This window comes from Acanthaster planci, unplaced genomic scaffold, assembly GCF_054643075.1.
Source record: "Acanthaster planci isolate LZ-2023a unplaced genomic scaffold, COTS_SCS Contig22, whole genome shotgun sequence".
NCBI lineage: Eukaryota > Metazoa > Echinodermata > Asteroidea > Valvatida > Acanthasteridae > Acanthaster > Acanthaster planci.
In genome coordinates this window covers 47,837-73,849 of record NW_028257646.1, presented here as the reverse complement: position 1 = coordinate 73,849, position 26,013 = coordinate 47,837, and the positions used below count along the sequence as shown (strand labels likewise).

At 43.4% G+C, this 26,013-nt stretch overlaps 3 protein-coding genes and 1 long non-coding RNA gene across 7 annotated transcripts in view; 2 read left to right on the top strand and 2 right to left on the bottom strand.

Annotated features, from left to right (window-relative positions):
- LOC110977020 (gamma-aminobutyric acid type B receptor subunit 2-like) overlaps positions 1 to 14,802 on the top strand; it is a 53,245-nt gene extending 38,443 nt beyond the window's left edge. For both annotated transcript variants that reach the window (XM_022230776.2, XM_087131865.1), the window contains 14 exons: positions 1,020 to 1,124; positions 2,486 to 2,551; positions 2,755 to 2,943; positions 4,109 to 4,372; positions 4,531 to 4,591; positions 5,208 to 5,297; positions 8,046 to 8,196; positions 8,448 to 8,580; positions 8,864 to 8,980; positions 9,504 to 9,626; positions 10,662 to 10,841; positions 11,049 to 11,204; positions 11,447 to 11,617; positions 11,727 to 14,802. In XM_022230776.2, coding sequence (XP_022086468.1) covers positions 1,020 to 1,124; positions 2,486 to 2,551; positions 2,755 to 2,943; positions 4,109 to 4,372; positions 4,531 to 4,591; positions 5,208 to 5,297; positions 8,046 to 8,196; positions 8,448 to 8,580; positions 8,864 to 8,980; positions 9,504 to 9,626; positions 10,662 to 10,841; positions 11,049 to 11,204; positions 11,447 to 11,617; positions 11,727 to 12,476 — 2,556 coding nt within the window. In that variant the 3' untranslated portion in view covers positions 12,477 to 14,802. The remainder of the gene's footprint in view (positions 1 to 1,019; positions 1,125 to 2,485; positions 2,552 to 2,754; positions 2,944 to 4,108; positions 4,373 to 4,530; positions 4,592 to 5,207; positions 5,298 to 8,045; positions 8,197 to 8,447; positions 8,581 to 8,863; positions 8,981 to 9,503; positions 9,627 to 10,661; positions 10,842 to 11,048; positions 11,205 to 11,446; positions 11,618 to 11,726) is intronic.
- On the bottom strand, positions 9,244 to 11,241 carry LOC147795465 (uncharacterized). Its single transcript, XR_015423870.1, has 2 exons — positions 11,103 to 11,241; positions 9,244 to 10,786 (listed from the first exon to the last, which is right to left on the bottom strand). It is a non-coding gene; the product is annotated as an uncharacterized LOC147795465 (long non-coding RNA).
- On the bottom strand, positions 13,679 to 25,923 carry LOC110977022 (Na(+)/citrate cotransporter-like). Of its 2 annotated transcripts, none has more exons than XM_022230779.2 (14): positions 24,222 to 25,923; positions 23,703 to 23,902; positions 22,554 to 22,819; positions 19,251 to 19,380; positions 18,840 to 18,955; positions 18,540 to 18,722; positions 17,836 to 17,955; positions 17,469 to 17,555; positions 17,118 to 17,222; positions 16,562 to 16,659; positions 15,810 to 15,934; positions 15,334 to 15,495; positions 15,063 to 15,200; positions 13,679 to 14,592 (listed from the first exon to the last, which is right to left on the bottom strand). In XM_022230779.2, exons 2-14 carry the CDS (start codon positions 23,898 to 23,900, stop codon positions 14,458 to 14,460), a joined length of 1,863 nt encoding a protein of 620 aa, XP_022086471.2. In that variant the 5' UTR covers positions 23,901 to 23,902; positions 24,222 to 25,923; the 3' UTR covers positions 13,679 to 14,457. The 2 variants fall into 2 exon arrangements, with proteins under 2 accessions (XP_022086471.2, XP_022086472.2); XM_022230780.2 differs by having other exon boundaries at positions 24,277 to 25,923.
- Positions 19,358 to 22,177, top strand: LOC147795464 (uncharacterized). Of its 2 annotated transcripts, none has more exons than XM_087131867.1 (3): positions 19,358 to 20,404; positions 21,204 to 21,329; positions 21,719 to 22,177. In XM_087131867.1, exon 1 carries the CDS (start codon positions 19,703 to 19,705, stop codon positions 20,078 to 20,080), a length of 378 nt encoding a protein of 125 aa, XP_086987993.1. In that variant the 5' UTR covers positions 19,358 to 19,702; the 3' UTR covers positions 20,081 to 20,404; positions 21,204 to 21,329; positions 21,719 to 22,177. Both variants share the same exon structure in this region, with proteins under 2 accessions (XP_086987993.1, XP_086987994.1).
- Positions 25,924 to 26,013: the final 90 nt, after the last annotated feature.

Here is a 26,013-nt window from a genome sequence, read left to right as displayed (position 1 = left end):
GCGAGCGTGCGCCGCCGGAATGTGCACGCACACGCCATTTGTCTCACTTGAGCCTACTGCTTCAAATTGCCCGTGTGAAGTATGTACTGTTGATGGGATTTCGTACACACATTAATGAGGGATTGAAAACATATATGTAGCCCTTAATAAAGTGGTTACGTTACTTCGCTCAATGATAGATTACGCGATTGCTCCTAGATGTTTTAAAATGTGTCCATATTTCCATAATTAATGCCTGTTTTTCCAGAAAAGTGTCAGTCTAGTCCCAACAAAAATCTCAATGAGTTATGCATTTTATGATCAGTTTATTCGTAAATATCTCAAATCTGATTCCCAATACAGAATAAGATAAAAATTAAAATGTGACATTTCGTTATTTGGCATATGGAATGCTAGGGTATGTTGATTCAAGCATATAAGAAGAAAAAAAAGTTGAGTTTTCGCTTTTCCGTAGGCAACTCGATCTTGCAGTGTTATTAAGGTGGCAAACCACAGGGTTTGACAAATTCAACTTGCTATGCTACTATCGCGACGACGATCAGGCAGCTACGAAGAATACATTTGTATCTGTATTTGTATCAGATAATCCATGAATCTCAAATATTAATTCGTATAATGTATGCATTTTTTGGCTCAGTTAAATCAAAATGATCGGCTGTTCGAATAAGTACTACTCGTGGGCGACTTACGACTGAAAGAGGCCCTGGCTTTTCCTCTAAGACGGCACTATACCTGCCGACATTCAGAAATGAGAAAGACTGCAAATATATACACACGAAGCTTGGGTAGTATTCTCAAATGTGCTTAGGGGCATCCGCTATATTCACCAAGCACGACCACGTCTGTGGCCGTGCATAAAGCTATGACCTATTTGCTACCGGTGTGCAAATATCAAATTTTAGAGAAAGAAGCCATTGTTTAAGGGGTTGTGCGGGGGTTCGTGATGTTCCGTCATTTGCAGAACGTATGGCGTATTTCTTTTTTTTTTATTCGTAAAGTTTATGATTTGTTCCCTGAAGGCACTCTCCGATCTGACACGCTACCTGCAATCGTCGAGCAACATTACGATCTCGGCCTCACTCAACACAGAGGACGACCTCGCAGCCAAGATGCAGCAACTCCAGGTGAGGTGCAGGGTTTCCTAGATACCACGATGCACTGCCCTGGGAGGGCGGATACCGTCTCTTGACGGATCTCAGTGGTTGGAGCGTATCATATTCGTGGCAGTGCACTGCCACTGCTACGCATTTTTACGGAACATGAGCTGGAAACGAAGCAAACATGCCACTCCCTTGAAAACACAACCGGACAGGCGTGCAGGGATAATCGTATACAATGGAAGAATGATCTACGTATCACTTTGGACTAAATTAATGAAATGAATGCCCGGAAAGTATCATGCACATTAATATGAAGAATGAATCAGAAATCTAGGGTAATTTTTCTTGCGTACTTGAAAATAGATCAGATCTACCACCTAAATCTATATAAGGTTATGTGTAGTTATTATCTAAGGCTGATGTGCTTCGTTTTATTCCATACTCCAGATATCCTTTCAAGCAATGAAGACATTCGGTCACATTAGATGGTGCTATTAGTGTTTGTTTTGGAAGATGACGTTGAAAATGGGAAAAATCATTATCTAACACTACAACGTGCACGCATTATGTTAACGTGGACTTTAGCACAATTTATCGGAAGTTGTCATCGCCAGGTACCAGCGAAGTAGCAGAAGGAGTCGCAGAGGGAGGCGACGGCTCCCTCATCACCTAGGCAATAATCAAACGGCAGCAATTACCCGATAAGGAGCTACCGTGTTTCTAGAAAAAACCTCTAGCGCGGTGTCGAGGGTTGCCTGGTATCGGCACGAAATCCCCTGTCCCTCAATGGAGCGTCATCCGCCTTGTTTTCTTGTGTTGCGGAGTGAGGCTCGTGCCGTAAGGCCCGTCCAGACGTTGTCAGCGGTGCTTAACGGAGGAACAAATCACGTCTGCGCTATGAGGAAGCCGAGTGTGAATGGAAAGCACACATTTCCTTCGGTTGTTCTTAATTGGGTTGAATTTTGGCCCGCTTTTTGTTAAAATGGAGGTATCCATCATTTTGAAAAAAAAATTGGAAGTTGCAGTATTCACATGATTTCCACAAGCAACATGTACCCCACATAGATTTACCTTGCGTTCACAGGTTGAATTGCAAGAAAAGCGGGGTTTTCTTTTGTGAATGATGGATGGAACAAGCAAAAGTACCGGCAATTCGATTTTGTCTACATCATTACGAGTTGTGAGTTGGTAGGTTGACATATAGAGTGCATCGATGAAGTTAGTGGCAACGAACTTCTAGATCAGAATGGTAGATGGGAGTGGTTTGGAGCATACCGCTCATAAAGTAAGCATGACAGAACTTCCTGATTACACGCATTTTACATCAAATGTTAACCTATAAAAGGCATTAGTTTCACTTTTCAAATCGTGTTTTGTCTTTAAAGGAACAAGATGCACGCATAATCATAGGTAGCTTTCAAGAAAGAACGGCAAGAGCTGTCTTCTGTGAGGTGAGAGACTCTGTCCCTGTAGTTTATGGTCAGGTTTGTGAGTGGTATGGGGGATCAATATATTTCCTTGATAAGAGCTAAATTTTTGACAAACTAACATCGTATTGGTGCTGCCGAGGAACTTTAGTTGCACTAGATATCTGTTTAAAAAAAAGACCATTTAATTAGTTTTGCTCCTCAATTTCCTGTCTGTTTCCGACTAGGCTCACAAAATCAACATGTACGGGCCCAAGTACGTGTGGATTTTGCCGGGCTGGTTCCAGAGGGAGTGGTGGCGGGCCGAAGCGGACACGGATTGCTCTGCGGAGGACTTAGCCGAAGTGGCGGAGGGCTACTTTGCCATCGACAGCCTTGATATCAATATTGACAACCGAAGTTCCATCTCGGGACTTGTGAGTTCATCCCACTTCTGCTTCTGTTTCAATACCCTTGCTCCTGGAAGTCTTCTTGCTTGTATGTGGGTGAACCTGATGGAAACAGAAGAACTAATGAGAGCGACAGAGAAATGAGGAAAAGAGCAAAAATAACCGAAAGCGATGGCAGTGGACATCTGAAATGCAGACGGCAGACTTTTATGTATACTATCGATACGTAGCTCACTTAACATACAGCAATTACTGTAATCTCGCTTTGCAGGTGTCAAGAGCACCAATATCTCGAGTTACTAGTACAAACACTTCAACTTCTCAGAGTTTCGAAAAAAATCGATTCCGATCGCATGTTGGTTTAATATACCTGGAATCGATACAGGAATCGACACTTGGGTATTTATCTTAGAGCTACAAACCTGGGTACGGTACGATCAGTTCTTATATTTCCCCTGAGGACTGTGGAGTATTCGGTTTTTCAACCAGTTTTTAAATCAAATTTCCCTAGTTTCTTGTACATCTGGTCTGGTTTTTAACACATTTCTCCAGGCACAGACGATATCCATTACAGCTGTACCTCGATTATTCAATAAATGGCTCGCAGTAAAGAAAAAAATCACAGTAATAAATCACTACATGTCGCCTGAAACAGAATAAGTGCCTCGCCTCTTTTACAAAACTCCTGCAATGCCATTCATTAGTTTTCAGCCCAAACGTGAAAATACGGCCATATAGCCTTTGCCACTCTATGCTTGCATTATGTGGGAGGTTTAGACATGTAAAAAGCTCTTCCCCCTATGGCATTCAGGTGCGTAACACGGCGCGCCCGTTATGTTTTCAGACGGGCATTTCGGCACTTCCCACGCTAATTTGGAGCTCGCCCGCGAATGAATCATTCATCTAAACACGAGATGTCACGAGAGCCACTTCAGTAGGGGGAGAAAAGGCATGCTTGATGCCGTCTTGAGCACTGTTGAATGGTTGGATTAAGTTTAGCCCCGGCATTCTATGCGGCTGCAATGACCCACGGTGCACTGTCACCGGCGGGTTTAAAAACTCAGTTTCTGCTGTTAATATTCGACACTTTTTTTCAATTATATTCTATTGTATTCTAATGCTCCATTTTGAAGCAACCAAGTAAAATCATAAAATGCATTTCTAACAAGAAACATCTATCCTTTATCATCAGACATCGCACGCCTTTGAGGTAGAGATGCTGAAGAGGGGTGTGCGTTCCGCTGGTAGCCAGGCCCCTAACACGTACGACGCTATCTGGACCATGGCTCTTACCATCAAGTCCGCCATGCATCATTTGAACAGGACGGAGGTGGCCAATCAGAGCACGAGTATTGCCAACGCGAGCCGCTGGGGGACTGGCTTCACTTATGACAACAGGCCAATGAGGGATCTCTACGCGGACATCGTGTCCGATATACGATTTATAGGAGTGTCGGTAATGTTGGAGAAATATAATTCACCGAAATTAATTATCTCATATCTCACAGGGTACTGGTAATGAATAAAATGACCTTTTTCCAGTGATGGGACGGAAATTATAATTTCTTTCATTTACATGGAATTGTGTGATAACTATGGTATTGCTTCTCATAGGGACCAATCAGATTCAAGGGGCCGGACCGTTACGGAGTGACGACATATCGGCAGAATCAAGGTGAATCGTCTTTTATTACGGGTTAAACCGCCCAGTTTACGGGTGGGTAGGGGAGGATGTACTGAGGCCTTTATAACGGGCATCAATATAAAAAACAAAGACATGAGACATTTTTGTAGATGAAATTTCAGGCTAATCGTGGTTAAAGACCCACAGTATACTCCCGGTTCTTTTCAGAACCACACATACTCATGAGAGATATATTCCTTCGCATGGTGCTACCGCAAACCTTTCCACTTACTACATTTTGTGTACTTAATGTTAAACATTAATTCAATACGTAGTACACTCGTTTCCTAATGGTTGCACCATCAAACTTAAGATTGAAATGAAACGTTGGAAATGAAATGTTTTTGTTGTTTGTTTGTTCGTTCGTTCGTTCGGTCGGTCGGTCGTTCGGTCGGTCGTTCGGTCGGTTGGTTGGTTTGTTGGGTTGTTCATTTGTTTGTTGGGTTGTTGGGGTAGTTTTGTTTTGCTTTTTGTGTGTGTGTGTCTGTATTTCTTCACTTTTGACCTAAACAACTGTCTTCCTTTGGGTCCAAGTTAGCCCTTGGCCTGGGACCGCCCTGCTGTCAACTTGAAGCCCCGCCCTTAATATGCCTTTCGCTCATTCCAGGTGGTGTAATGAGGTTGGTGGCGCTATTTTTCCCCGAAGAGAGACGCCTCGTTTTGGAGGGACAGGATTTGACGCCTATCCAATGGGAGGGTAAGATTTTTGTCACACACAGAGCATGACTGTCACACCTGCCATGCAGAGTTTAAATTAGTGCCAACGATCGCCATGCGCAAAGTTTCACGTCGTCGTCGTTGTGTGTGTGAACAAAACGAAAATTTGTACACCTTAATGCCTTGCTCAAGAGCTTTACTAGCATGCACGAGGTTGAACACAAACTAAACATTTCAGCCAAGGGTACTTACTGTTTCTAAACAGATATACATGAGACACACTGATAATTTATCAAATATTTGTCATAAAATGGGTGCGCAATTTGACTGATTTGTTATTACTTACAGAGGTCCCATGGAATATGCAATCGTTCGATAGAGGTGCAAACGCATATCGTCCAGGTGGTTGAGGGTTCAGCCGCTAGTTTGGCCTACCAGAGGTTTGGCTTGAAAGAAACTGTCTGACCTTTCATGAGATTTTTTTTAGCTTTATGTGTATATTTGCGCAGGTGGTTCAGTGTTGTGCCGGTGTTAGCCCGGTGTGGTTTGTCTATAGAATGAAATCGATCCGCCGTGTGCATTGAGAGAATGACTGGCAGTTGAAATTTCTGCAGACAACTCACTGTAAAAGCGTGCTTCGCAAAAATCACATAGAGACGTTTATAATGCAGGGAGACATGTTATTAATTGAAAAAGGGACACAAAACCATCTGCGACTACGTGAAAATAATCACTGTAGATGTATCGTACTGCAAAACGCATTGCATACATTGCGTGGAGCGTGCATCTGTCCTTAAAAACTTCGTGTAAATTATTTTTTATGCATGGATACCTAAGTACCCAACAGCCTTTGGGTCGTTGATGTTACACAAACCTAGAGTGCAAAGTACAAAAGTAATGAAAACCCACGTGGGATGAAATACAACTTCTCTGTTTTAGTATTTTCTTGCAACCTTGGTTAATCGGGTTGAGTCCAAATGCTGTCACAGTGAAAAGGCTTAGTTCAACCACTTTATTAAAGCATACGCGCCTCTTATCAAAAGATCCGCCAACAAGCTTTGTGCATCCAGTCATTTCACAGCATTGATGTTTAATATAGCATTTCTCCCGCGCAAATCCCCGACGGAGCAAAGTCGTGCACTCACGGGTCAGCGATGAAACTGTCGACACTGATAATTTGGTCGCGTAACTCAAGCAATGCAGTCTCTGGCCGTTGTGAGGAGCTCTGGAAAACGGATCAAAGGGGGCAAGAGAAACCAAAAACCCATTTTTGTGAGCACCCAAGACAGAACCCCGAGCACCAGAATGAATTAGTGACGGGTTTGTTATTGCCGCATGAAAGCAGGTATCGCATGACGTGTCTGGTCACTCAAGGGTCTCTGAGCGCATGCATTTAGCGTTATTATCTGCTTGCTTAGGCAAATATCGCAAGGAATGCTCCGTTTTCAAAAATAACATCGTTTCTCCTTGTGACTTTGCCGGCTTCAAACCACGGGGAATATCTGCTGAAAGTGCATCACTCGGGTGACAGGACCTCGCTCTATAGATGGCAGCAAGTCTCGGTAAAAAATCGACACAAATAGAAGGATTTTATTGCTCTGCACAAAAACTATGGGGCCCATCCCCCATCCCGCTCACAAAGGAAGGCGGAAGCTGACCTATTTGGGTGAACACAGAGTATAGTGAACCCGGCTTTGGGGCACATCAGCTTCAAAGTGGGGCATTCCCAGACACCGCAATTCGTGGATACCTTGTCAGGAAAAGATATGTATCGTGGGAAAGACTGTCAATAGCCTTGTGCAAGCAGATAACGAGATGGCTCGTGCCATAAAAGCTCCTTCGGAATTTCTTTACATTTTTTCAACTGCCAAGGAACACAATCATGTTAACATCCAAAATAAGACGTGTTGTGCCTCGTCATTTTATCTTACAAACGCTGCACGTTTATATTACGCTTTAAAATTTAAAAAAAACAAGGTGATTCAAAACGTGATTTGGAATATTCCGCTAAGAAAGCAGACTACACGAAACGTGGGAAAGAACCCAAATCAAATGTTCTTTGTAAAAGAAGGATGTACAAGCAAGTAGTTAATCGAAAATGAGAGCAAACAGAAACAGCTATTTGATTTTCGTCACTGTGAAGGCTTCAACTGCACAGGCTTGTCTCCAAATTAAAAAGAAGCACAGTCACCGTCCCGGTCTTCTCCCTGACAAGATCCATCTTTCCCCTAACTCATCACCATCTCGAGTAGCGTCCTCCAGAATGCATGAATGACTGGGGAGGATGAACCAGACGTATAGAAAAAAATCTCATCAGGATTAGGCCGGGCAAAAAAATGACTCAACAAGGGAAAAGAAGATGAAAAATACCGGTTTTAATTCGATATCGGAATGCGCTTCCCGACAGAGAGCAGGGACCGTGCATGCGCGGTATGCTGCCTTCGGTCCGAAATGACAGGAGTAGATCTCCAAGGAGTTTTCGAATAAAAAACATGCACGACACCTTTTCAAGGGACACTGCTGTACATTTGATTGTTGAAAGAAAATTATTTAGTCGTCAATTAAAACTTAATATTTAATCGTTGTATCAAATTTTTACGTTATGGTCAAGACAAATTTGTGTGGCATCAGTATTACGCAATTTGTGTTTTTCAGTATTTTTTGCCAGCTGGAAGGTCAAACTACGCGAGTGGAAACCTAGATTTTTTCAACCGGCACTTAAGGTTAAGTCCACATATACCACACAACTCTTCCTGCAAACCTTACGCCTCGTATTTGTTCATTCTAGGAGGGACTGTCCCTGTGGATAAGTTACTCGTCTTTGACCAGAGACTTCGAATAAACTTCGCTGCGTATATCACCACCACGGCGCTGGCAGCGTGTGGCATGCTACTTGCCGTTATGTTTCTACTCTTTAATATTAGATACCGGAAAACGAAGTAAGAAACATTTTGTAATTGGAAAGTTTTGAAATAATTGGGAAAACCTTGAATTGATGCTGTGGTATAAAAACTATTTGTATGTATCATGTTTTAACATGATCATGATGAAATATGAATATTATGCCGAGTGGCGATGACGCATATAATTTAATTTAAAGTTGTTAGCGACTATACAAAGAGTTAGCAATGGAGAAATCAAAGAAAAATATGAAATTATTGTATTTAATGTCTTTTATCTTCTTGTGAAGATTCATCAAGCTGTCCAGCCCTAACCTTAACAACATCACAATAGTGGGCTGCATTATGGTGTACTGTGCGGTCATCATGTTGGGCCTAGAGTCGGAGAGAGTTGGAATAGAGGCCTACAGTCCGATGTGCACGGTGGGTACCATGCACGCCACGGAAATCCATTGTATTCCTACCGCCATCCCTATCATCAAATAAGATCTCGTCATTTCAATAATGATACATCTTTTCTCTTTTTCGAGCATTTCATTATTGAGCGGGTGCGCTCAGCCCATCAAAAGTGCCCATTGACAATACGCAACAACCTCTGTAATGGTGCTGGTTGCACTGTGCCCCATCAAAGATGGATTGAATCAACCGCTTACAGAACTGTTATACTGCATTTCTTGAAAATAACACTAATCTGTCATTTCCCCAGATCCGTGCCGCGTTCCTGATGGTTGGTTTCTCCTTTGCGTTTGGTTCCATGTTCGTGAAGACGTATCGGGTATATCACATAATTACCCATGCTACTAGCCGCGTCATTAAACGAAAGGTACGTCGTTAAGGATACGTCTTTTTAAGGATATTACCTTAATCAGCAGCAGATAATTTTGAAAGGCTAGTGCTAAACTACACGGAGGCTTACTGGGGATACATTGTATTCGACAACGTCAGAAAATTTCCCTGTCATCTGACTGAAGGGTCCTCCCTTACTTGTCATCGAATTATTCGTCACAAGCATGCACCGCAATGCTGCAGTGTTTTTTCCACGGTAATGACAGCTCTACTTAATTAGTCACAGGAATTTCTGAACCCTTAGCGATGCTTTGGTTTATTATAGCTCGGATTTAATCACAGTTTATGCCGGTTAGGCATGGATTTAATTTTACAAAAAAGAATTAAGATTTGTTCATTGAAAAGAATAATCTCATTCGGTATCAAGTGAAAACGTCCAATCTTTCATCTGATGAATTCATTTTTACACCTGCATCTGTAACATTCATTATATTTGTATGTGAACACTGACTTGCTGTTACATCTTTACGGTTCATATTCATCATTGTTTGCACTCGCAGATGCTTCACGAGTCAACTTTGTTCCTGATGATTGGTGTTCTACTAATCATTGATATCATTATTTTGACGCTCTGGAGCGTCCTCGATCCCATGATCAGAGTGGAAGAGCGACTCCCTTTAGAGGTAATTCGACGTTAGACAAAATTTGCTACCCAAGATGTCGTCTCAATTTATAATTTCTACGAAGAAATCGAAGCGTCCGCAAAGCAACACACGAAGGAACTGCAAAGTACCTATATCATGGAATGAAATGACGAGGATACCTACCATTTTACGAAAAACAGAACCAGCTTATAGACCTACTTTAACAATTCCCCCGGGACTCGCGCGTCGCGACAGATTTTTATCAGGGCCCATATTTAATCATGTACTGTTAACAAAAATATCATGCACTTGGCCACTAACTCGCCGTATGCCTTCGTCGTCAACTGATTAACGTTGCCTAAGTACAGCCGGCACAGTGACTGTAATTCGTCAAGATAATGGGCGTTTTTGGTTCATTTCGCGCTTCATATCTCCCATCTCTTTGCTTGTGCTCTAGCCAAATCCGTGCCATTAGTCTTCGTTACATCCGTCAGGATTGGATGAACGCCATAATGTGTAGGAGATGTGGTCGTGTGTAAGTGGTATGCAGGGGCCATATGCTGCAAGGTCTTGAACGGAGGTTAAAAGAGACAAGGAACTTAGGACATCTACGATTAAGCTTAAGGAGTGCCCCTCGCACTGACATAAAGGGTGCCTCCATTTTTACACAAAGTTGCCTAGACATGTATAACTGGCCATCCGATATGGTTCTATCGGTCTCTTGACCAGACCAAGGGAGAGAAATCTTATTAATATAGAAAAAACACGAAGTCCAACCTAGTCGAGTATAACTTTAACAAAAATTCAACAAATGTTACATTTCATTTTCTCAGTTCGTTCATTTTGACTGACTTCTCATGGAAAGATAGAGTTGACAAGAAACGTCCTCTCAAAAATCCGGAGAACTTACCGAATCTATCATATGCAGTAGGTTTTCACAATCAATTGTTACGAGTAACATTTAGCTGTCACTTATGAGAGGGCGTCCTTTACATCAACACAAGTGCCCTTGGAGATTCTCGCAACTCAAGCCATCCTATCACGCCCTTATTTCGTCTTCTCCTTTGTTACCAGTCGTCAAACGACACCGTAGCGTTCGTGCCGATCTTGGAGGTGTGCCGGTCAGAGAATCTCAGCATCTGGCTGGGCACGGTGTACGCCTACAAGGGCCTCCTTCTACTCTTCGGCCTGTTTCTTGGCTGGGAGACGAGGAAAGTCAAAATACCGGCATTGAACGATTCGCACTATATAGCAGTAAGTCAGAAATGAAACAGTTCAAACTGAAAAAACAAAAATTGATTTCTCGCCATCGGAAACATTGTCGACAAATTGAAGACGCCATTGATTAACAGTAAATATAGACATCAGCATAACTATTTCAAAGTACTTAGTTTTTCCCATCACAAAACAATGTAAATCCTTTTCTCCATCTGTAGTCATCTTCTTTCAATCTGTCGGTAGGTCTGCGTGTACAACGTGACCATAATGAGTATTCTTGCCGTAGTGGTTTCTAACCTCGTCACTCGTGGTGATCAGCTCACCACATCCTTTGTTCTAGTCACCGTCTGCATCTGCATCACCACCACTATGACCCTTTGCTTCCTGTTTGTGCCGAAGGTGAGACGGGGTTTGTGGTCGTCGTCACGACCAGCATGCCAGATGACGATCTAAGAAAAAAACTAACACTATCCCTTGAAGTGGCTTCAAAGGAAACCTTAATTATTTTTTCTGTTTAATACTTCAATCACTGTATTCTCACCTGTCTTGGGGAGTAATATAGTAGAATGGCTTTGAAGTGACATCTTCAAATTTTGTTTTAACTGATAGACTATTTGATACTAAACCTTTCTCATTTTCAGGTGTACACCATACATGCCGTGCGGTTGGGCAGTGACCCCGTGACGAAATCCGTGGGGTTAGAGATCAAAGGTCGCACGAGACGCTTTGTGACAGATGAGACGACGGAGATGAAGGAGTCCCTCTACCGGGCCGAGGTTCAGGCCAGGGCTTTCAGGAAAGAGAAAAATAAGGTGAGCATCCCAATTGCAATTCCAAATGCTCATTTGACTTGAATTTACAATTAAATCCTAACATTACAAATGTTTAGCGATTAATTTGCATGCGTTTTTACCTTGACAGCTGGATAATCGTATTGCTGAGTTGGAAGCCCAGCTGAGACTCCTCAGTAGGTCGGATGACGGTGACAGCAGCGACAGCAGCAGAGAATGGGCTGGGGATCTCTGCCAACAGAAAGACATGTACATGCTGCTGCACCTGCCGGAGACGAGTATACAGGGTACCGAACCAGCTAAGCCCCCGTACCAGAACCACGTGACAGGTGCTGAGCACGAGGTGGAACTGCATTGCCTGCTGCAGAGGGACGATTCCGGCCGGCATTCTTTGGACTCGAGGAGCGTGAGCACCTACACGACCGATCTGAACGAGAACCAGAGCTCCGTTGGTGACGAGGACCAGCTTACTGGTACCCCGTCCCCTTCCCGGTCAGCCAAGCAGCAGCACGCCGAGCTGTGCCTCCAGAACCCGACTAGACCTTACCTCCCACACTTGCACGAGAACCCGGTGATGACCAGGCCGCTGAGGCGACACCCGCCCCTAATCAAGAGCCTGTCGTCCGGCAGCATGCCCCGGCGACACACGCTGGTGTCCTCCATCGACGGACCCAACCGATGCATTAAGAACGACGCAATAAAACGGTATTCCCCCATGCGCACTGGCTGCGGGTCGGCCAGACGTTCCCGCAGTAACAGTGAGAGGCGGGAGAGCGCTCGCTTCCACAACGAAGTTCGTAGACTCGTGGTCGAGATGCGCAGCGTTCAAATGCGACTACTGCAGCTTAATGAAAAACCAGAGATGATATACTATGTTTGACCGGAATTTTCGCTCTAATGCGACCAATTTCTCTGAAGGAAAGCCCAGCGCTGACGTTCTACCTCCATGTCTCATCTTGTCTTTCGCCACCAGAGTTTCATCGTCGATGAAGCAGATACCACCTCAGTTCGTGTAAATACAGGAACTTGCGAGGAAAGTTGCTTATATAGTTTGTGGCGTTTGTCAATCTTTGCACCAACCACTCGGGAAATTTGCATGGTGGATTTCCATGATCTCTATGGAAGACAGATTTTGGAGGAAATTAGGGTAGTTGTCAGGAATTGCATAATTCTCAATCATATCAGACGCTGATCAGTACTTGCTACGTTCGCTCTTTATTGGTAGAAACGTTACAACAAAAGCTTTGTCTCTGAAGACCTATCCACATGTATCCGTGTGGATTGGAGCTCAGTTATCGCAGGCACAGGACTGATAAAATTATTTCGTTACTTGTAAAGATTAAATATGCAACAGAGGGTGGTAGAACCTTCCTTTTGGTTCAAAAGACTGTGACACTGGCTTTTAAAGTACACGAATGTACTAACACAAGTAAAAGTGCAATTGCAAAAAGTAGTTGGACAAGAGCAGCAAACCCTCTGTAACAGTCTTAGCTAACATGACGAATTTAGAAACAACTCTGACCGAAGGTATACTGGCTTAAACACGCGATAATCTTCTGCAAGAATATAATTTGCGTTCAAGGCCTCAAAGATTTCCGTTTCATAACTTGTGTGTTAAACATTTTTTAGCGTAAATTCGCAGACCTCTTCTTGATCTCAGTGAAAGGGGGAAGATAACACACAGACAGATATGAAAAACATTTTGAAGCAACAGTAATGGCGCTGTGAAGCACTCTCAGTGCTAATGATTTTTCAACTGAATGTGTGCAAAAGCGCATCACTTTTGAGTAAGGTCTTTGCGTGAATACACCTAATAACGTGTTGCCAAACGGCACTTGCCGTAGACCAGCATGTTCTCCATATAACTCTTACCGAGGAAAAGCGTTGTTTTGCGAAGAATCGGGCTTTCAACACAATTAAGCTGTTTCAAAGTCCAAGATATTTAAGAATCGGTGAGAATGCACTTAATAGGCCTATCCAGCCCCCGCCAAAACAGACAATACAAACTGTACGCGAGCTGTCAGGGAACGAGTTCCGGCATTGACAAACGGGAAAGTCGACATTGGGGGTGAAAACCGAATATATTGTGAGCACAGATGAGCAAATTATTTATTCATCTGGATATTCATTCATGCCTTTATAAAGTAATTAAATATATAGCTGACGTAGAAGAAACGGAAAAAAAAGAAGTCAAACTTAAATTCAAAAAAAGAAAAGAATATTGGTGAAAAAGTATGGGGCGTGCGTCGGCTGCCTCAACCTGTACATACTGATCCTCAAGAACACTACAGCGTTAAAAACCTCTCTGTGAAGAGAGAAAATATATCTCCCGTTTCATACAGCAAAGAATAGATATGGATATGGGAGACCATCCATTATCTTTAAATTAGTTTTAAAAAGTCGCTCTTTCAGCGTTGCTCTCACATTTCCCGCGCCCACCGCGATTTTTTTTTAATTCAAGATGCTGACATCATCTTATGTAATAGGTATCTTCTTCGCCGTCAACAATATCCGTACAGGGCTGGTTTTCATCTGAAATGGCTACTTTTGTGTATACTTTAACAGGACTTTTGTATTTTTATTTTGTTTTTATATTATGTTTTAGCGCGTTGTTTGATATTTACCTAAGAATACTCGAATATTTCCTGTACGTATCGTGCAATACACTCTCACGACTTTCAAGTCCTTAACGACGATCTGCAGCATGCTCAACACTGCTCACCTGTCAAACTTATAGACCCCACCTTATGAAACTTTTAATAAGTATAGTTATGAAATATCAGCTCATGGTCAGGACTCTGCCAGTCTGTTTTGTCACTGAACCTGTATGGCGACAGGCGGAGTCCCACTCCATGAAGTTATTAATAGGCAGCTGTAACGTTGACCTTTGCCCAATCGGGAAACGTGCCCACATCAAAGATCCACATGCCCAGTGTGTTGATGCTGGCGTTGGCAACGAAGACGCAGATAACGTTTAGCATGAAACCCGTCTTCACCTGGGAGAGAGGTTAACAGTATGATAAGATGAACGAAACGAGAGGCTATCCACGGTCATGCCCACATTTTCCAGAGCACGAGTTCTACGTCACTGATTTGCATATAATGTGAAACAATACTTTGTTAATTGAAGCAACACAAGGAACAACTGAAGTCTGTTATTGTACAGCATATAAACACGTGAATTAAAAGGAGAGAGAATTGCTAGAGAGATGTGTTCATTTGTGATACTTTACATTTCTCTGAGAAGGGCAGAACACCTGTGAAACGTCTGCAGTATTAGAACTCATAAAAAGAGTATGGATTTCACTCCGATTATGTACAATCGATAAGCGGGAACATGAATGATAACACGTGTGTTTAAGTGTATAAACTTCCATCCTGTTGCCCCTTTACTTCATTGTTGGGACTCAACAGAACTCTTCCGGTGTACTAAGGCCGTAAATATGTAGCAACCAGAGATAATTACCATGTCCATGACAGTGACTTGCTCATAGGCGAAGGCGATGGCATTAGGAGGCGTGGCCACTGGCAGCATGAAAGCGAAGGAGCAGGCCACGGTGGCAGGTAGCATCAAGAAGAGTGGATTGACGCCGATACTCGTTCCCTTGATAAGTACAAGAACGATCACAGAGTCCATCAGTTCCCGTTTGTAAAAATCGTACACTCAGAACGTCCACAAAAGGAGACGCTAGCGTAAGGCGTTCTACCAGTTCAATCTTACAGGGTGCCAAACTTACCAGGCTGGCGAGTATGGGCAGGAAGATGGTTGCCGTAGCCACGTTGCTGGTGACCTCGGTGAAACCGGCTATGATGACGGACACCACCAACGCGATGGCAAAGGGAGGGAGGCTATCTAATACAGCGAACTTGTCGCCTATCCAAGCTGACAGACCCGACACCTAATTGTTGGACAATGGATCAAAATACAGAGCCAGTAAGGTCTAGCGTCAACAGCCTGTTTTTATTCCAAATATTCCACAAATTGAGAATAGGTAGAGAGACTTAATCGTGGACAGATCTCGCTACCGGTGACAACTTGCGCAACCGAGCATCAAACTTGGCACAGCCCACCGTATAGGTACCGTTCAAAGTCGATTTCCGTGGTTCATCCACATCGGTATAACTATACATACTGGAGTGCTATAACCAGAAAATGAATTTGACCTTTGCCGATCAGTGTGACCGATCACCACTGGCCACTGTGACTCTCTACCTTGCATCCTTCGGCCAGTGCAAATCCTCCGCCTAAGAGGATAACCACGAGCCAAGCCATCTTTTTATGAATAACCGGCCATTCAAGAAGGGCCGGGCAGGGACTTTTTTCTTCCAGCAAATCTTCTGCGAAGAATAAAAGACAAATACAATTGCTGAACATTCAACTATCGTGTCGTTATACAAAACGTAAAAAAATTTTGCATCATACATATGTAAAAAAAAATCAAAAGTGTTCGCCCAAAAAGAAATGGATCCACCAACATGACATACTGGGAGTGAGTACAAAGTCTCGGGAAGTTATCTTGCAAGAAAACAAGAGTAACGCCAACAGTTTATAAACTATATTTATGAATAGTCCCAGGACAGATCCGGACCTGGGTCACGCTGGAGGAAAATCTCAGTTGCTAGTATCAATGACCGATACAACCTGACCGTCCCATACTGGATTCTGATAATGATGCATCTTTTGTGTAATGCAGCTACATACGTTACACAAAAGTGACATTAGATAATCTAATTTACCAGAAAATGTCAAAAATCCAAGCAATGTTATATGATAAAATGTTCAGTTACCATCGTTTTGATGAAATAACCGTCTGAATGCTTAATTCATACTAATAATTTGAATGTCTAAGAACCGACTACAGAAATTAAAGGCAAGTCATTATCAGTGATTGCAGTGTCTGATTACATCTTCTATGAACGACCAAATTGTTCAAATGGTGAATGACAAATTCAACAGTAGCTAACCTTTGGAGCTCCGGCCGCACAGGAATTTGGGCATTCGTGACGGGAACACGAAAAGCAGGATGGCGACAAATAAGACTGTAGTCGAGTCGGTCACATAGCTGGGGATTTAAAAGTGGTTCAAAGGCTGTGAACAGGGAAGATCGAATTCCACCTTCCGAGATATCTTCCCATGTGACATCAGATCAAACAATTCGCGCTGCGAAATTACAAGAGTTGAACACGCTTAAACACAAGCAGATTGTGCCACAGCAGGTGTCTCGCGACTTCAATTTTGTTTCACCTTTGCATTCCCTTCAAATATGAACAAGGCTTCAGAAAGTGTCTCAGAGAGCTTAGTGTTGTATGATCTTCCACCAGTTTAGGCAACATACGGGATTTACCAAACAAAGACTTAGTCTCTTGACGCAGGCCCAGTTGTAATAACTGCAACCCCTGATTTGCTTCCTTTTGCTTTTGTTGCAATTCTGATGTAAAGTCTTTGCAATAATGCAAAAGCTGCAGATGTCGAGGTGTTAGACGGAGCCTATCTTAAGTTTCCTAAATGGTCCTGACTTACTCTTCCAGAAAGAGCACAGACCATCCAGTCACGAAGCCTGGTTCACGGGTGATCCACAGAACAATCAGCAGCACGAAATGGCACAGAACACCCACCTCGGCAAACCTGGCAGGAAAGGACATGTAATGGACATATATAAAAATATTCAAGGGGTCGACGGTAACTCGGCGTCGGGGAAGCACGTAAATAGCTTGACTTAAAGCTGAATACGTGTAAACACGTAAGGCTTATATTTCCCTTTCAGTTTGGAGTTAAAGACAGGGCACTGAAGTAACTATTTCTTGTTGGTTGTTGATACCCTTTATTAAATGAAAATCAAATGACTATAAAGACCGGAGTTTAACTCCTTACGACATGGGCCCGAGGTCCTTATACGCCTGACGGATGACTTTGGCAGCGCCTTTGTGGTCGAGTTCACCACCTAACTTCCGGCAGCACCTGGCAAGAAAGCAATCAAGAGTGAAAAAATCACAATTACACATTTCAACTTGGTCGCCAAATAAGACTTCAGGCAGGTCTGGGTCTAGAATGGATTGAAAGCCCGAGTGTGTTGGGAAAATGAAAAATGATGGTGACTGCATTAGAAGCAACTACATTCAGATCAAAGGATGGGGTTTATTACCAGTTAAATTCTAAACTTAAACAAAAATTGTGTCTTCATGTTTCTATATCAGTGGTTGAATTCATGCAAAGAAAAACTGTCTTCGGGGGCACTTACCAGCGATCCACGTAAACAATCTGCAGCCAGATCCAGGTCAGAAGCAGGCAGAGCAGCATACCAGGCGTGGCATACATCATCCACTCACCGAAGTTGACCTCAGCCTCGGACCCGAACAAACTGTGGGATGTACAAGCATCGAGAAATACCCAGCTCGTACCGTCTGCCAGATCTGTCACACCAGCTGCAGCGCTGAGAGCGCGACCACAACATTGCCGGGGGCCAGGAATGGCAAGTCAGTTTTCCAGATTTTTCCCTACTGAAAATCTCTTGTGCCAGAGATTCGTGTAAAGCTGGGATTGGGTATCGTAAGAAATCAGGAGGCACTGACCATGGTGATCAAAGATTTTGCTCTCCTGAGCCTTGCACTCGTCCAGAGGGATAATCATGATCACCGGTTGAGCTTGCTGACTGTGTCCTTTGGTCTGTTGGTTTTCTTGACAGCTACTGAACTTAGACAGATTACAACGCATGCAGCTTAAAAAGGGGTGTTTTTGACAAAATAAACGCCATCATGTTGAACTGTATTTAGCCGTTACCAGAATGATTTCTCTGCTCTCCCTGCAAACACAAGGCCTATAGCTACAGCCCAATTCCTTACAGCGATTTTTACGTTTATTCGGGTCAAAAAAGTGCACGCTTCATGACGGTGTAGTCCGTCTGATTAATACACAATATTCCTCCCGGATCTGGGACTTACTAACCTGCTGACTTGACCGGCCATCACGAGGTTTGGACCTGTGCCTGTCAGCGTGGCTGTACCACCGATGTTGGCGGCGTAAGGTACGCACAGCACGATGCCTTTGCACATAAGGTTATATCGGGCTTCTTGCTCATTGTCTTCCTGGAGGTTCTGACTGCTCATTTTCAGAGAATGCAACCTGGTCCTGGAAAAAGAAACAGTTTTAATGAATTACAGGTTAAGCTTTTAAAACATGACTGAAAACAAATCTGAATGAAAGGTGCATAGCCATACTTTGCGATGAGCGCAGTCTTGTGCCTACCTTGAAGTACCATTTGGCTGAATCTGTTCCATTTCAATAACAACATCCTCCTCAGATTTGCTGTGGCTCCGCTCATTGGCAGTAACGTCTTCAACACTTTCAATGTTATCCGTGTCCTGCAATGATCATGTTCATGAACTGCTTTATCGTTGTTTTTCAGCTAAACTTCTGAATAGGGGGTTTACACGAATTGATCGCAGTAAATCAACTTAATTGATGTGAAAACAGAAGAAGTTCCTACACCAGTGCATGGACGAGACGCCATATCCCATGGTTACAAAAATTAGAAACGGGCAGGTACTTGCAATAGTAAAAAAGATTACTAAAAAGAGAGATAATTTGTGTACTGTTTAATTTTTGTCTGTCTAACATTACTTCCAACTTTATGTTATTCTAGGATTTAAGAAGCACCTGTTTCAGATTATCCCTTTTGAGTTGCTGCAGCACAGCCTGCGCAATAGGTAACATCATGGCAGTGGTGGCGGTGTTACTGATCCACATGGACAGGAACGCTGTAATAATCATGAATCCAAACATCATCCTACAAGAGAAACACCACAGATAATTATTATTATAATAGAATTCTTTGAACAAGGCCAAAAATTTAATGTTTAAATTCCTGACCAAAGCAGAGTAGATAGAACGTATGAACTCAGTACAAACTAATAACATTATTTAAGGTCATTGTTTCGTCACAACACCGCGCCCGTCAGCCAACAAGCGTGTAACTCGAATAGCAAAGCGCCCATTCTATTATTAACTACTGACACTCAACAAACGCCAGTATTTTGCGTTATCCGGAGCTCCGATCAGCAGCGAAAATTTGAGAATGCAGATCAGAAATCTTGTGGGGTCTGCCGACTATGGAAGCGGCTATTCTGGGAGCACAGGCCCCGTGTACCTCCGGCTATAACATCTTCGGTCGTGGGGATCGGGAGACTGCCCGCCCACACTGGGGGTCCATGTGGTCTGTCAACCGGATAGCTGGGGTTCGAGTGAAGTCCGGACAGGGAGACTACCTAGTTACCCAGGGCTCCAAGAGCCCGTCACCAGTAGAAAGTTTGGAAGTCATTAACATCACTGACAAGGGAAACGTCACCATTGAGCAGAAAGTAAATCTGATGCTTGATCGACCAGACACCCTGCCAAACCTTCTCAGAACTAAGATCTGCCCTCCAACTCCGCAGATAGCCGGCAATGAGATCCTGCTGGCTCTTGGCAAACCTGAGAGCGAACTCTAGGTGGAAAAGGTCACCCAGATGATCCACATCGGAGAGGAGCTCAACGGCTTACTGGCTGAAGTCAAAAGCATGTCGCGCCAGATGGACCATCTCATCTTGGAGCAGGAGCGAAGAAATAACTACGCCAACCTCCAGCGTGACACGCTACACTTCAGCTTTGAGGGCCCGGCCAGGGCTGAGGACGATGACTCCGTGGACATCAGCGACCAGGGGGGATGACAAGTCTGATTCCATCTCCTGGGCATCACCGTTCAAACCGGAGCGACGGCATGCTGACAAGAAGACCATTTCTGTGCGCCCACGAGTCGTGAGACATGCTTGGCTGTGAGTACAATTTATGTCAAGGTGGTGTCAGCAATAAGGACAAACTTCGAACCAGTGATGGAGTCGAGTCCATCTAATCCGAGTCCCAGCCAAGCCAAGCCCGAGTCCATTCTTGTCCGAGTCCAGCTCAAGTCCGAATCCATGTTGTCGAGTCTGAGTCCCAATATTGCCCTCCTGAGCCCAAATCCCAGACACACCAAAGATTTTGTTTGAATTGAAGAACATTAAGGTCATTTGGCAACACAACAACATGGTATACACCGCTGTGCCCCGAGCATGATTCATTCAAAACTTTCTGTTTCAGCACGAAATTTGACGAGCAGGATCAGTTCTTATATAAGTAACTATCCAAGAATTTTCAGTTGCATAGGGTATCTGCCATAGGATGCTTCCACCGAAGGTGCCACACAAAGTTGCTCCCTGTTTCTCTGTGCACACCTTACCACAGAATTTGCATTTTTCTTTTCGAAGGCTGCCTCTTGATGCCTTGTTGTAAAGCCAAAACGGATTATCTGTGACAGGGGCATGTTTTGATGAAATGGCGGTGAGGGCAAGACGTGATGCGTGCATGTGCACAGAATATGCAGAACATGTACCTATGAATTTGTGTACAAAAAGATGGACAGGACACAAGTCAACTTTGTTTATTTCTTTACGCGGTTTCATTTAGTCAGGTGCATAAAAACTTTGTGCCAGTCCTAGCTTGTCCAAAAATGTTCACCTGTCCAATGATTCCAAAATAATGAATAAACTTTTTGTGTACTGAATTTAATCCGAACATTCTATATTTACATAACAGCTTAAAAGGGATCATTCATGAAGTATCCACTAAATGCGTATGGAGGAATTTGATGGTGTCACTATCACCCTCAATCTGTTGTGCAATGATGATTGGCACACGTCACAAGAGGAAGACTAACTGCAAGTAAGTCAATCCTTCATGAAAAATGTTTTAAGCTGCACTGCACAGGCAACTCTGTCGAAACGGGAATACGCGCTTTTTACACATGCTTGCCTTTATCCTCGACCCGAAAATGATGGGCCATAGCCAAACAATTCTGGACAACAGATGCGGACAGTTTTTTCCAATGAAATTTATGAATTTTAAAAGTAGTTTTTGAATGGACTTGATTCGAGTCCGGTAAGTAGCCTGAGTCAGCCACTAGCCGAGTCCGAGTCAAGCCGAGTCACGAGTCCCTAAGTCCGAACTCGAGTCCTCCACCACTGCTTCGAACTTTCTCCTGTTAGTGGTCCACTGTGGCCAGAGTCGAGATTGAAAGTTTCCATCACCACTGAATCTTGGTTTGTCTTCAGACGAAACAGCCGGCCAGGAACTGAGCATTGGATAGAGCAGACAACTCCCAGATAACCCGACGACCAACACTTCGACTTGGACAACAACGCATCTGGAATCATCTGAACATCAGCGGTTCCCATCTTGGCGGTACGACTACAAGATCAGGTCGACCGACTCCATCAAGCAATCTTACAGAGGACCTAACATCTCGTGTTCAGCGTCAGATTCCATGACTGGACTTTGACTGTTTTTCTAAATGAGTGGAAATCATTTTCCCCTCATCAGTATTCCTGATCATGGTCGAGTCTGAAGAGGCCAGGGTGCATAAACACCATTTATGGTGTTTCTATCGTGCCCGATTATCCCCTCTTCATCTTGGCTCTGTCTACTTACAACAGCAGGATTCCATCTCGAGTGAGAGGGACTGATTTCCCCTCAAGCTACACTGCTTTCATTGTTTCGGTCTTTTTAGAAAAATGGTTCAATAACACATGTCAGCTTGGCAGCCTAATTTTTGCTTCAGTGTGTACTTTTTGGACGTGTTGCCCTAAAAACCTTTCATAGAATGGAAATGACAAAATTTAAAAGGGAGAAAAGTTTATATTCTTTGGGAGAAAAGGTTATATTCTATGGGGAAAAAAGGCAAAAGTTGGACATTTCACCTTAAATGCTTTGACGCAACAGTTAGGTGTGAGCAAATTAACTTTGGCATCGTCAAACGTGGCAATGAAACTGCAATCGTGACGTCATAGCATCTTTTTCTCTCGGACTCGCATATAATAATCATACGGTATTCGTAAATCTGAAATGAAAATGCGTTAAAATATTCTACAACAAAAAGTACCATCTCACCATCTTGGCTTGGACCCCACCAGTATCAAGACAGCCAGGGCGATCCTTCGGTGCAGGTTACAGTCCTCGATGGCCACAGCCACCATCAGGCCGCCGAAAAAAAGCAGATTGGTGTCCTTGAAGTATTGGACTGCAACATCCTTCGCCGGCATGACCCCAAAGAGCGGGAAGAGGACGAGGGGTAAGAGAGCCGTCACGGCCAAAGAGATCGCCTCCGTGCACCAGAAGATAGCCATGATCAGGATGCTATAGGCCGTGTAGCCGATCTGCGGGGCATCAAAGGTATACTTGTAGGCCTACTGCAACTTGTTTTTATGAATGAGATCAATAGTAGAAAATAATTGATCGAATTGAGAATCTATTCCTTTCCCAACTCTGCCCCATTAAAATTTCTGTTTCATTTTTTAAAAATATTAAACTTGAACAGAAGTTTCTTTATGTAGTTTGGGCAAGAATCTGAATTTGGGGTGTTTTACAGACGTTAAGAGGAAGAGACGAAGTATTCAAAACCCCTCCGTTTTGTCTTTGTATTTTTATAAGCACCAAACGCCTCTTGGGGGACACTGCCCACTTTGCATCCCTGGCTCAACCCTTCTTTAGAAAAATGAATAAAAACAGCCCCGCTTTTTAGTGATTTACAGTTCTTTTAAAAAGTATGATCAGGCTGGGGCCCATGATGCACTTAGGATAATGTACATATTTGAACATGCAACAAAAATCAATACAAAAACATGGGAGTGTATTGAAACAACCGGACCACAAAGTTATTCATATTGTTTGATATATGATAAGCCATGCGTTGGGGCTTCAATTTGTTTGTAAAGAGCGAAGTCCACGAAGTTTTACATTAAAAAAAAAGATAGTACGGTTTGACTTTAGTGACGCACCACTGAAGTGTTTTAGTAAACACGGCTCGCTGTGGTCCGCAGTCTATCATGGGCTGTAAGGATACTCGCAAAAACTGTACTTTCGTATAAGGAAAGGGTGGGAGCTGAGTTGCCTTTGTGCAACGAAGTCTTCCCCCCCCAAAAAAATACGAAGAGAAAAAGCAGGATTGATTACACGCTCAAAGTCGACAACATTTTTCGACAAGTATTTGCAGAAAAAAAAATCACCATGTTATCCAATAGCTATAACAACAAAACCTACCGGCTCGTTAAAAACGATTGGTATTGGGCACAAGATGAGAGGCACCAGGAACACGATGAAATATCGTCGGTTTCTCCAGATCAGAGCTCGCCGGCTGGGTGCGGGGAGCGGGAGCTCTGCTGGCCCATCCACCTCCTGCTCCTCCGCTGGGCCGATTACTTCCTCCCAGCTCGGTGGAGGGTCGACGTGGGAAGTCATCTCTAGGATTAATAAGACAAGCAATGCCGTTTCTCTCTCATGAATGTATACTGGAATCAACCTTGCCACTGTTGATAATTTAGGTTCAACATGCATATGAATGGTGTTAAATGATATCGCTGAAAGGCATTAGGGCTTAGAATGTTAAGGAGCTTTTAATCTCAAATTATTTTATCGGGATAACATGATTTGGTAAGACCCAAGTGATATCTACGGAGGAGCATGGTTGTCAGAAGGTGCTAGGTAAGAGTTACGGTTTGGTACGTTTTTTGCTCTTAGCCCAATATACAAATCTCCCGTGAAATGGAAAGATAACCTCACCGTCAGTCCGTGATCCACTGGAATGGCAACCTATACTTCTCGAGCAAACACAAACCTGTGACTACTATCTGCAGGTACGACTGCAAACCTGTTATGGTTACTCTTGGATCGAGCGAGTGAACAGCCTTGTGACAACACTCCCTGCTTCAGGTGTGATGTGACTTCAATTGGTTGTGGCAGCTTCGCTATGAGGCATCCAGGCTATCAATATCAGTCCAAATTCCGGCTTCCCTTATGAATGAAAACCGGGGGACTGATAGAGAGGTTGTGACACTGGACTCCGAGTCGGACGTTTCTTTCTATTTAATTTAGATGGTTATGTGTCAGTGCTGGAGGGCTCCAGTCAGTCCGGACTCGAGTCCGATTTTTACGGACTTGGACTTGGACTCAGACAGCAAATCAGTCGATCTGAGTTCAGTTTTTATCAAGGTAACACCTTCCCCATCGTGACACAGGGATTTGGAGCATCTGTCTTATAGGTAGCTATAGCTATAGCCGTATCCTTATAAATATTAGTCTGCAACAACGGGTTTTAGTTCATTAGTTCGAACCAGACATGAGCGTAATCTTGAACGCTTACGCGACGTACTTTACCGTGGCGTATGTGTCGATTTGCCTCTCTCTATTAGTAGCAGAGTTTGTTCTTTAAAACGTAAGTTCACTTTTGTCCTAAACTTTTGTAGTTTTTAATCATTCATTAATTGTTATACACAGTTTTGGCCCGTTCGCATTGACGGATTTACCTCGTAGCACACGTATGCCAATTAAGTGTGGGCTCCAACTCACTCAGGTCAAAAACTCGTCATTTGGAGTGGTTTTGTTTGTTGCTTTGTCGTGAAAGCTGGGTGGAAAGTTTGGCCATGCGACTTGTATACATGCACGAAGCGCAACGACTGTTTTATGTATGGGTTGACGACTAGTACATGTCTTTGAAAAGTTTCACTGTGTGGTCTTACACGTAAAGGTGAATTAGCTCTATAGAGAAAGCAGGTAGCACAGTGACCTTTGCCCACTGGCTCTGCCTTAACTTTTCATTCTTGCAATTATCACAACATAAGCTCAAGCCTATTCATTACTGGTCAATCAATCCATAGTATTGTGAACTCCATTTATGAGTACCAGTATCCACAATTGTGTAAATTATCTCAGTCTCAATACTGGGAAAGTCCTGAATTTTGGATTCTCAACTTGATTTCGAATAGAAATAAATCAACTCTAATATACAGTGAGAGTAATTCTTTGTGCCGATTCTTGATCTTCACTGGGAGTATCTTAATCGCCGGAGAAATCAATCCCTCTGTGTACCCACCACCGTAGGGTTTCACCACCCCACGTATGAACGTGACATTTCGAAACCACATTTTTCAGTTTTAATCGCTGACACTGATGCCAACATGCCCCGATCAGTGCAAACCTGATTCTGTGAAGTTGCCTCTTAACCAACTAGGCCTGAGTGAGTGACCAACACTGTTTACATGGGTAGAGCCTGCTGATAACTACAAAAAGGGTGGACTGAACACCTGCGGTAGTAATAATAGACCGAGTTGATAATGTCACCTTCCCTGCTGTCAAGATAAAGAAATCCTAGTTTGGAGAGATATGAATTCGTAAGAGAAATTCGGCTCAAGCAGATTCCGCGATCGAAGGTCGTGCCAAACGACAGAGATCGGGGAAACCAGTGCTGTCAATTTGTGTCAGAAATTAGGGGGCGATGAGGATGGGGAAAGGTGGGGGGATGACTTGCACGGCCATTAAAATTTGAAAAGCTGGGGAGGGGGTTGAAACCATTTGA

Bases quoted from the DNA above. Each gene is read 5' to 3' on its own strand.
- LOC147795464 (XM_087131867.1), top strand. From the start codon at position 19,703: ATGGAAGCGGCTATTCTGGGAGCACAGGCCCCGTGTACCTCCGGCTAT.
- LOC110977022 (XM_022230779.2), bottom strand. From the start codon at position 23,900: ATGACTTCCCACGTCGACCCTCCACCGAGCTGGGAGGAAGTAATCGGC. The intron at 15,935-16,561 runs GTTAGCTACTGT...TATTCTTCGCAG, and splicing joins GTGCGGCCGGAGCTCCAAAG to AAGATTTGCTGGAAGAAAAA. The intron at 15,201-15,333 runs GTAAGTTTGGCA...GTACTTATCAAG, and splicing joins TGCCCATACTCGCCAGCCTG to GGAACGAGTATCGGCGTCAA.